The sequence below is a fragment of the Buceros rhinoceros genome, unplaced genomic scaffold (genome assembly GCF_000710305.1).
Source record: "Buceros rhinoceros silvestris isolate BGI_N320 unplaced genomic scaffold, ASM71030v1 scaffold7325, whole genome shotgun sequence".
Lineage (NCBI taxonomy): Eukaryota > Metazoa > Chordata > Aves > Bucerotiformes > Bucerotidae > Buceros > Buceros rhinoceros.
The window spans coordinates 166462-178365 of NW_010413351.1; the positions used below are offsets into that span (position 1 = coordinate 166462).

Sequence of the window (11904 nt, forward strand, 5' to 3'; positions counted from 1 at the left end):
TCTAAATATATAAATATATAATATTCATTATATTCTAAAGGAATATAATGGCTCATAACACAGAGACCTTTGGGAATAGTATACAGGAAAGCCAGACAGCATTTTAACAAAGATCTCTTAAAGAATGGCTTGTTGATAACAAAATTTGTTTTACCCACGCTCACATGTCCTGCTTGGTCACAAAGATTCTCTAACTAAACCATTCTCCCTGCCATCCACCCCACACACACCTTTTTTTCTTTTTGTCCTCTCAGTTGTGTATTCAGCTTTATTAATTCCTGATGAGGAACCAGGCAACTTTGAAATCAGTCTTTACCTTATTTGCTTCTCCTCCAAGGTTGCAAATTGAAGTTGTCTGAGCATTTTAACTACTTAAAAGTTGCTAAGTTACGTAGGAACCTACCACAATGCTGCTTTTCAAAGCACTTAGGTACCTCCAAAAGGAACAGATTTCTCAAAATCTCTAGATGGTACAACATTAAGGTACAACAGGTAAAACCAAGTATTGCGATGAAGACTCAAGCTTAGTTCATTGTTGTATCACTAACACAGCAAAGATGGTGCAGCACACTTCAGCTCTTCTATTAATAACTAGAAAGTCAACGAAACAAAAAATAACCAAAACATTGCACTTCTCCTGCTTTAAGAGCATTGCAGTTTGCAAGGTGCAGAATGGCTGCTGTAATGATGATTTTGCTTTTCAGGATGAGTGACAGTTACCAGAAAGATCACTTCCTTCCAAAACTACAGTACTAAAATAAAGCTCACATATCAGAAAAATATTCCAGAAGAACTTGTTTACTGACAACGAAAATAATTATTTTGTGACATTCTGTTACCCTGTTTCTCCGATGCCACAGAGTCTAATTTTCATTTTAGGCACTACACGTTTACAGTAACCTCCAAGGCACTAATGAATGAAGATTTAGGAAAGTCACCATACCTGTCTCCCAACATTCTCCTGGAAGGCAGCCTAAGGAACAGAGAACAAACATACCAGGTTTGCTTTTTGATAAACACCAGATGATGAATTCAAAACACAAAACAATATAAATGACCCATGGCTTTTCTTTTTTAAATAAAGTAAGCTTTGTCAGTAGAACAAGCCCACAGGGCTTTTTTGTTTCTGCGTCTCTGTGTTCTGCTGCTCTTAAAGCTGTACGTTGCAGGACAGCAGCTTAAGAATGTAAGTTCATTAAACTAGTCACACCCACAAGAGTGCTTTTGAGTAGTGACACAAGGCTTCACGCTGGAATTGAAAGGCAATACTGGTATACAACAGAAACTGCGGTAGCTCTCCTTGTGCGACCACTTCACCATAATTTGCCAATATTAGGCAAAGTCTGATCCTTTGTTGATGAAAACTTTGAACAACAAATATTGAGAATATAATACTTATTTGAAAGATACGCATGTGAAAGCACACTGAAACACCGACATTATCTGGACACTTCTCTTAGGAAATGTCACTCCATCACAAACACAGATCTGCAGCAATGGACAGCACTTGTCACTGACAAGTGATATTTAAGGTAAGGCAGGAAGTCCCAATTTTCACCGAAAATGACAGACAGATCTTCAGTATTTCCTACATAAATACAGTGTGCATGGGGTAATCCATCCGTAAAAACAAAAGTTAGCTCGCCACAGTATCATGCCCTACATGTGGAGCAAGCAGTCCCAGAGCACAGGTGAAGCAAGCCCTGGTGCAGCCAGACTCTCTAGCGCATTTCTGAGGTTGTGTCTGCTTAGGATAATGACTGCCGTTCCCCTAGACTTGCCCAGGCTTGTCCAGCTCCTACTCAGAGCGTATCCACTGCAGGACACGTAGCACAGGCTGACTCTAAACCGCTTACCCACCACTGTGGCGGGTTTGGGAGCCCACCTCAGCCTGCTCACAGTCACAGCCATGCTGCCAGCAGTGCCCCTGAGCTAACCAGTTCAGCATTGCCTCGGGTGGAACTGCATGGGCTCTCCTCCCCAGTGCCGGCAGCGTACACACACCCTTGGGCAACACATAAAGCAGCCTCCCGAACAGGAAGACGAGCGGCAGCAATGCCCTGTGCTTGTTCTTCACTGTCCGCTGTAGCCCACCTTCTGACATGGGGCTTTTTCTCTCCCCACCTCTGTACCGAGACACGCTCCAAGCCAGGATTTGCCAGGATGTATTTCATGTCACCTTGAATAATTTATTTCTTTTTACTTACAAGTTAGGCTTAGGTCCCCTTTTCTGCTATTGAGACCTTTTTACTCAGGATGTTTCAGCAAGGATGATGCTCTCAACTATCATATCCAAGGGATTTAACAGTTTAATCACTGCATTACACTTTGTTTTAAAGATGCCCTGCTCAGACAAGTGCCTTAATGATACAGAATCTGTAAGCCTTTTTTTTTCTTTAAGCTTTGATATCCAAACAAATCAAAAAAAATCCGGCCTCAAACCAAGGAAAGTTTTATTCTACTTACAGTACATCTGTAGGCCCAGGACTGAAATGTTCTGTGGCAAAATTGGGGGGCCTATAGACAATGTTGCAGCAAAACAGCTCTTGTACATAAAGTTTTCACACGGTTTGTTTACTTAATGTAGGAATTTTAAAATTCCACTGCTTTATCACCATTTCGTTTTATAACTTAGAAAAACAATCCTGAGGATGTACAAAATAGTCCAGCAGCACAGCAAAAGCACTTAGCATTCATCCAATGTATTTTAAACATCTAATTACATGTTAATTTACATCAAATTGATCAGTTTATCTATAAAAAACCATAGCACTTTAACCACTGCTTACAAAGACAGATATTAGTATTGCCTAACTATATTTGTCAATTATTTCAATTTAATGGCCTTGGAGAAAGATGATCGGTTTGTTAGAGATCCTCACACTTGTGTTAAGAATTTACAATTCATAAAAGTATGAAGAGGAACAGCAAGTTCCTGTACACGTAGCTCAGTAGCTAGAAAATGTTCCAGGTGCAGACTAAAACTGTAGAGTAACGTGTTTCACAGCTCGTTGCTTACATTGAGGGAGGTTCTTATGCATCGCCAGGAACCTCTCTCAGCTTCAGTATTGCTACTGGGTGTTCTAAAGAAAAGCTAAAAGACGCCTCTTCTGCAGATTTTTCAGCCAATTATGGGGAAATTTACAGGAAACCCAAAGATACTCAAACAAAACCAGAAAAAGCCCTCCAAGGACTGTAAAACCAGAACCCTGGAGCATTTAGAGGTCTGTTTGGTTTTAAGAAGGCTTTGTAGACAATGCGCATTCCAGCTGAGACAATTTTAAACTCATCACTGCTCTAGGAGAACAGCATCTAATCCCAAATTTAGCAAGAAAAACGTGATATGGTGAATTATTTTTCTGGGTCTGAAGGAATGAACATTGAACAGAAAAAGCAACAATCCCTACTATAGTGTTCTTCCAAAGCTTTGTGAGAGAAAGTAAAATAGAAATATGAAAACAATGAAACATACTGATCATCCAAGTGAAAAGACAATTTTCTAGAGTTAATTTTATGTTCACAGAATTCTCTCCTTGTTCCTTTAACACCTTCTTCTTGTTTCAGAAAAGACTTTTCTCCGTAATACTTAAGAGATTTTCAGTAACTGATTATGTTACTATTTCAATCGTATTTTCAAACAACTGCAAATTCCTGAAAGATGCCAAGTACTTTGATTGTTTTGCAATAATAATTTTTCATACAATCTCCTTCTGGAGGTGGAAAAATTGGATGCAAAGATCTTAATTTAAAGGTTCCATGAAATGAGAACCAAGATGCCCAACTGCTCTTGTAACCTGAATACTTTGCTCTCCTGCAAAACCTGAAAAAATATTAGACCATTTTCTAGGTCATGATTTTGAAAACTATCAACCAAACAAGAGGAAAAAAACCTTTTAAGATGTCAGATGGGCTGAACGGAGCCCAGTCTGAGATCACTTCTTCATGTGATTATTCCTTATAATGGTTACTCATGAAAGAGTTGCAAAAGTCAGCTCCGAATGCTTTTGGTGCTTCAAAGAACAGTCCTGTTTTACTCTCTCTAACCTCAGGGTTCAAAATAGCTCTAGATGCTATTTTGTTTTGTTGGTGCTCTGCATTATAATATATTGCATATTGTAATAGATGGAAAATCTAGTAAAACACGTTGTTTATTTAAACATGTATTTAACTGTAGTAATGATTGGAAATAATTAGTACTCCCAGGTTTTTTTTTTTTAATTGTAGTAATGCCTGGTAAACACAAAATATTCCTTTGCTTGTCTTTCTAAAATAAGAGGAAAGGTTTCAGTACTTTGGTAACCATCCATTGAAACAGCAGCTCCAGACTTTGACCAGCTCTAAATTAGAATCTACTACTGAAAAAAACAGTTTGACTGGAGATCATGAACTGCAGAACGCTCGGCAGCTTGGTTTAAAGTAGAAGAGGAAAATGAGAAGAAAATGTACTGTATATTGTACTCATTTGAAACATGGAGGCACACTCTGCACTAAGCTTATAGCATTAGAAAACGTACCTGGTCTAGCACCATATTTCATGGTTAAACTACAGGTATATGGTTAAGAGTAGAAACGTCATGAAGATTAGCCATGGCAATTAAACCAAGCCACTAAAGGTGAGCAGACACTTGTGGTGGCAGCCACGTTAAAAAGAATCCTCCCCTCTCTATGTTTCCACGGATTCCTAGGACATTTCCTACAGAGCGAATCAGACTGGACTTTCCATCACCATCTACCTTCCTTCATGTTTCGTGCAGTTCTCAGGATAGCAAAGCTACCTTTGGTTTCTTCTGAGGATTTTATTTGAATCAAGTGACTCAAATTACCCTCAAATAGCGAATTCTCCTAATTTCTAAGATTTCGCAGTTGATATTTGGGGGAAGTAGCATTGCTCATACTCGTTAGTTGTACACTATGCAAAGAATGTGTTATATCAGTACTCAGCAAATCTACAGCATCTCAGCTTCCATGCTTTGGTTTTAACCTATTTCGACAAAGTGACTGTGATATGGTTACACAAGGGACTGACTCACTTCCCCAGCAATTATCCTGCAGCTTCATTCAGCAGCTTAAACTCTCAGCAGAGGTGTGGCTAGAAAAAATAAGGATGCTATCCAGGTATCCCTGAGAAATCCTTCTTCTGCTATAAATGCATTAGCTTTCAAAATATCCGAAGTAAAAAAATAAGACAGACCTGTAAATTAATTTGCATATTGCAAAGACTGCTGCTTCTTGTTTTTTATTATTTTTGAAATGCATTCACAGTGAAGTTTATTCTTAGGCACAGAGACACCTGGTTCTTTGACAGACATTGTTTGGCCCGGTGTTTGAGTTAATACAGTTATAGGGTGGGATTTTTACATTTTTATAAGACAATTTGTTTTATCTGTTGGAACAGACAACTCGTAGATTTTGTTTTGCTTTTTTTTTAAGAAAGCCAATTCAGTATGTGCACCGCACTGACTTCAACTCTCAAAGATAACGTGTCCATTCTTCCTTCTTCTCAAATTCTATAACCTCTCCTCCATAAATTCCCTTCACTTAAGAACAATCATGCATTCTTTTCAATTCAACAGCTCAAATAACTTCTACTGAAAAGTTCAACAGGATATATTGTGGTGTCAGTCCTATTACTAGATAACAATAGCAGCCTAATGGATTGATCGCTTTCTTTTAAAAATTCCCAGTCCTACATTAAAAATTCTATATGATAAATGAAAATGTTGAAGGAGAGAGATTCTTCTAGAAATTTCCAACTTACCACAGCTACAGAGTAACACTTGATGAACAGTTAGAAAAGTGTAACTTCCCAAAACTTAACACCTTGGTGATTTGAAAAAGAGACAGTGTTTGTATGTTATGTATGACCCTTTTGTCTGTGATATTATGACTAGAACATGCTAAATAGCTCTTTCTCAGATACTTTATCTTAACCATCACGACAACAACACAGCAGACTGTGAAGTGCAGCCATACTTTTAAGGATTTTTAAAAAGCACTTTTTTTTTTTTGCTCACAACACAATATATTGTTTATATACTCTAGTTCTACATAGCTAGGTCTGTAAATTATTAAATTAAATTAAAATTACAAAAATAATAGAATCGTAACTTACAGAAGCAGCTCTTCTGCAATTAACATCACGATCAAATACTGCAGCAATAACCAATGCACTGAGGAAATAAAATACTGAGTATTAGTACCAAGAATGAGAAGAAACGTGTAACACCATCATTTCAACATTTAAACTTCTAACAGAACATGTAGCATTTCCTCTAAGAAGCTTATTATTTATAAATGCAAGCCTAAACCAACATTTCAGTTGCAGTACCCTTGTAATTCCTTGGTTTTCTAGTTTGTTGTGGACTTTCCGTAGCACAAATGGACAACTGCCATCCTACCGTATCCAAACAATTTAAGTATGTTTAACTGCACAGAAAACAGCAGGAGTTTAAAACTTGGACATAACCTCTAATGTGAGTCTCACACAGTGCAATTCTAAATTAAAACTTGGAAATACATTTTCTCAACAGCCAAATCCACAGCAAGCCTTAGGTAAGGCTCAAGCAAAACTAAAAGTTAAGCAATGGAAACTTGCAGCTATCTCTGCAAAAACAATCACATCCACTAAGTAACCAAAATCGGAAAACAATTTGCAAGTCCTGCAAAAAGTAACCCGAGAAGCAGTTTTGCTTAAAAGGTGACCTGTAGAAACAGAGGCATGATTATTCGAAACTGCTGCTTTGTGCACAAAGTCTGGTCACTCAGCAAGAGTCTAACTCTTCCACCTCTAAAAAACTGCTTTCAAAAGATGTGCCACACACCAGAGAGAGAATGTATCCAGGACACAAAGTCTACAGCTTCAAAAATCCACCTCCAGCATTCAATTAACTTCGGTGACAAATCAACATCACTTCAGGAGAATCATTTAAGCAGAAAATTACTCCTTTCAAACTCTTGAAACTCTTCATTACCTTATTATTGACTCCAGGCAAAACTGTTAATAACTACTGGCCAAAAAGTAAGTCCAAGATAGCTTTGCTGTAGCATAAAGATATTAATTACACTGATAGTATCAAGCTTCCCTGGTGGTGGCTATCGGTTCCCTACAGTGAAGAAAACTGTGGTGTTAAAACGCCTCTGTAATTTCAGTTTATTTCCATTAAGGAAAACAAGAGACAGAAAGCAAGAACCAATGAAAATAAGCCCCAATAAACTGTTCTAGAGGCAGTCAATACTTTTGTTATTGCATGAGCAATTCCTCTTGCTGCCACAAAGACTCGAGGAGATACTCAGACGAGGAGATCATCCAGTGATAGCGACTGGAAGAGCACATGCTTGGGAAGCGTTCCACTGGGAAGTACCACACACGGCCAGCTGCTGAAGTGCTGCGTCAAACATGTCACCTTCCGACCGTGTTTGCTAATTTTCTTCTCCAGCATACAGAGAAACTTAGTAATTTTAAAAGGACATTTAAGAAGTATACAGTTTTAATGACATGAATCTTTTAAGATTCAGAAGAGAACATTCAAAACTGAGAAACTGGATGAAAATCATCCTGGAAACCAAAAAGAAGCAAATTTCTCTTTGATGTTTCTGACATGGACTGTAAGATAAAACATTGTTTTGCCAGTTGCACAGTATTTCAATATTTATTTCTTCTGAGGAAAACAACCCAAACTACCATCAAAAAACCCCCTCGTCAAGCCAGGAAGCTCAGAATCCAGAGCGCTGCCCTCACGGTGTCAAGGGCACCCTGAAGTCACACGTTACAGACTATTTCAGAATGGCTGTGTTGGGTCAGACCAAAATCATTCCTAGTCATCGTCTTGTCTCCGACTGAGGCCCAGAAGGGATACTTAGGGATGTGTGTAAGGACATATATATTAAATATTAACATAATGATTTCAAAGATTATGCAGTCTTTTTAAACCGGAAGTGTCAGAAGACCACCACTGGAGAATAAATACTGCTCTGTGAATCTCATTGTTATGTTTAAATTGTGCTTTATTAAATATAAAGGAAAAGAGTTCAGGTTACTATACACAAGAGTTCACACTACAATCAAAGTGTACTTTTCCTTTTTTTTATTATTCTTGTGTTTCTTTAAGGAAAAACCTGTATAAGCAAAACAAGCAAAATGGACTATGAGATACCTCCTGATTTACCAGTGCTGCAACTGAACACAGTGTTTAAGAAAAACATCATGAAATGACCTAGGAATTTTGTCGTTGGTCCCATAGCCCCATTATATACATAAATCAGACTGTAGCTTCTGTTTTCAATTCCCTTTAATATAAGTATTCTAAACTTATCAAACTACATGGATAATTTTTTCAAGTTAATTCCTGTTTGAAAATGCAGACACAGTCTGCTGTAACGAGGGATTAGCGAGTAAAGCAACATGCCTAAGATGAAACATGTCTAAGGTGTCTTCACCTGTCTGCTTTGTCGTGGGAGTTTATGTGATACTCCACCAGGATTTCCTAACATAAAGAAACTGTTTATGTCAAACGAAGTGGGATTTTTTTTTTTTAAGCTAGTTAAAGAGTCATGTCTTGACTTGCCTGAAACGTACCACACCTGACTACTAGACAGGTAGAGCAAAGAATGGCTTTGCATCTTGCAGTCTCCATGGAACACCTTCTGTAGTTCCTTGAGGTGTGTTTAGCCTGTACGCACGACAAGCAGTCCGGTGTTCAGTAAACACAAGTGGGCTTTTAAGATCAAGCTGCAATTCTATCTGTCAACGAGCAACCCTCCCTTTCTTCCCTACCCCTTCCCCTCTCCCCCAAGGACTCACTTAACTGGCTTCAGGGAAAGTTAAAAGGATTCCAACCATGTTAGTGGCTCACTTCCTCAGCCCGACATCGACCTCATTACCTTCCCTTGACAAGGCAGGAAGAATCAGCGAGCACAGGGCAGTCAGGCAATAGACATCAGAACTCAGAACCGCCAGGTGACCCTGGCCTTATAAGCACCAGATGTACCCGGCAATAAATCTGAATTTCCTTCGTTGCCAGTACAGGCACTTCTAGTCTATACTAGTCACAAGCAGCAAGAAGCTTATCCTATTGCCAACCTCAGAGAATTCGCTACCATTAATTCAAACATACCACCCCGAAGCTGCGGGAAGGAAAAAAACCAAACTCTCAAACCTCTTGCCAATTTGGCACAAAACCGAAATTTCCTTCCTGAGCCCAAAAAAGGTAAAAGTCTTGTAACAGGACAGAAACTCTCCTCCCTACTGTACATCAGGGGAGGGAAGGCATAATAATCATCACAAGCCAAATGGTCTTGGACACTCTGAGCAAGACCCGAGTCAGACCTGAGTCTGTTGAGAGCTGCTGCCGCTGCAGACAGCCCTTATCACACCTATTCAATCATGCCAGTATCCCAACTGGAACGGCTACACACGAGCTGGATGATAAAACACATGTAGGCTCAATTAATTTTTCTTTTGCCAGGTTTTTTTTTTTAAACCAGAGAAGCTCTTCCATTCAGTTTATCACATGCTGCTGTGCTACACTCAACCGCAGGAGGAAGGCAGGAGAACGAGCAAGGAAAATCCTGCTTCAGCCAGCACTGCTGGGGGAAACAGCCCTTCAGACTGCAGGCCCAGAGCTACTTCCTCCTGTTTATCTAGGCAAGGAGAAGGTCTGAAGCAAAGGAGAAATGCCACGACCATGTCCATGTCTACACCACATACTTTCACAGCCCCTCCAACCCAGCTCACACTGAGCTCTCATACTTCTTGCCAGCCACCAAATGTCCTACGCTGCTGTAGTTTTTGGGACTCCAGTCCCAAAGTTTTGGGGTAAAATTATGAAAGTATAGCAAATGCATACATAGAAAAGAGAGTAAGTCAAATGCTTAGAAGAGGAGTTAAAATGCTGCTGTTAAAATAAAGGAAAAAAAAGGCATATGATGCCCCTGCAGGAAATACAAGTGCAAGACACAGTAGGCACATGAGTCTCTTCTGACGGCAACATCCAAATCCAAACAAGAAGAAAGCTATTCTCAATATTTCATCATGGAACAAGATGTAGCTCAAAGCAATGCTTCAGATTTCCCCAATTCTGCAGGACAATCTTGCCCTGGAGGGAGCTACATCACTCAGCCATAGCCACACCTTCCTTTTATTTTTTTTCTCCTCTTCAAAAACAAGGCAGCACCGCAGGGAAGACAAAGCCGCCTGCACTCCTACACTGTCCGCACTGCTTGTGTGCGTATGCTGCTGCACGGGAGATCCCAATTAGACCTGCCTGAATAACAATTCCTATATTGATTACCTACACCATCGAATGACAGATAAATGGAACTACATTCTGACCATGCAACAGTTCCCGATAATTAAGATAGCAAGCAAAAATTTAAGCTCTATAATTGCATAATAGAGCAGAAGCATGTGTTCCTTTTTCCTTTTTGTTTAGGTTTTAAACAAAACAGCTCCTCAGTGTGCACCTGCCACTGCACAGACAGCAGCTTCCACACCCAAGGGGGCAGGAATCAAATTAACTGTATTTGCAAGTTATTAAATTATGTTTAACTTTCCTTATAGGTAAGCTTAAAAAGAGAGCATGCAGGTAGAGACTGGGAGAGAAACAAATCTCCTCCATGCAGCGCTTTCATAACGACATGCTTGAACAGCAGCTTTAGTACCTGCATTTCAGAACGCAGAACAACGATCCTACAACACAAGCGAAATTTCAACTACTTTGCCAAGGATTTTCTTTTGTGGTCCAGTAGTTTGAATAGATCAGGCAAATTTTTAGAAACCAGTTTAACTAGACTTTGAAAAATAAATATGCAAATGTAAGTGAAATATGGATAGGTAAAAAACCCTGACAGATAAAAATACAAGCCAGTACTATCAGAAATACTCTTGGGCAAGTATTTCTAATAAGTGTTGGCGTTTTTTTTAAAGAAAAGATAGAGAAGAGTGGCAAGGTCAGGAAGGAAAAGGGCTAATCTAAGTTTATAACTTTAACATTCTGACAATTTCATCACTTAATAACAGAACATTCACAGGAAAGCAGAGAAGAAACATCTGTCACTGAATATGGAGACAGATATTTCTTCTAAAACATTGTCATAAATTTTACTAGAAAAACATGATTTTATGTAGTTTAAGGTGATATTTCATTAGTCAAAAGTGGAATATTTATGTCCCCTGACTACTGAAAACTCAGAAAACAATGTATTTCCATTACGCAATGGTACAACTTTGCAGGCAAGAAAAGGACAAAAAAGCCCTCCACCACCGAATGACCGCTCTGCTTTAATTTGTGGCTACTGTACTGGTCTGGGTGGGCTGCGGGGCAGGGCCCAGCTTAAGGAGCAATACTGCCTCTCTCGTTTGGTACCCAAGTGACAAAGGCCTTGACATGAAGTAGGAAGACAAGAAGCAGCTCACTGTTTAACTCAAAACCTTCTAGCTACCACCAGTGTTCGCTCTACCGTGCTGACCACCTTCCAGCGAGTGTCTGCGTGTAGCAACCAGCTCCTCGCGCTGCAGGTTCAGCATTACCTGTGTTCCTCCAGCCACTCAGCTAGCAGTGAAACACTGCGAATGAGGGCTAAGCCACTCGCAATTTCTGGCACCAAGACAAAGCAGTGAGTTCCCTCGTTGCATTTTTTCAAGGAGGCAGCACTGTCCTTTCAGGTAAACCATTTGTTATTTTTCTATAAGAATCTGATAGCTCATATTCTTATACAGTCAGATTTTTTGCTGTGTAATTCAGCTCACAATGGATATTATGTACTTTATTTCAAGATGCTGAGTTCTGCATTTTTCTAGGGTAGCAACAATTTGCTTGTGGCTAGAAGTATGACTCTTCTTTAAGTAAAACAGTGACACACCTAAGGCTAGAGTTAAAAAAAAGCTGTATGTAATTATCGGCTTTT

At 39.4% G+C, this 11904-nt stretch overlaps 1 protein-coding gene across 1 annotated transcript in view; it reads right to left on the reverse strand.

Annotated features, from left to right (window-relative positions):
* The window catches only part of TBCD (tubulin folding cofactor D), a gene marked incomplete at its 5' end in the record, with an annotated part of 93904 nt that overhangs the window by 49623 nt on the left and 32377 nt on the right, over positions 1 to 11904 (reverse strand). The window contains 2 exons of the mRNA XM_010136695.1: positions 944 to 973; positions 6113 to 6170. Coding sequence (XP_010134997.1) covers positions 944 to 973; positions 6113 to 6170 — 88 coding nt within the window. The remainder of the gene's footprint in view (positions 1 to 943; positions 974 to 6112; positions 6171 to 11904) is intronic.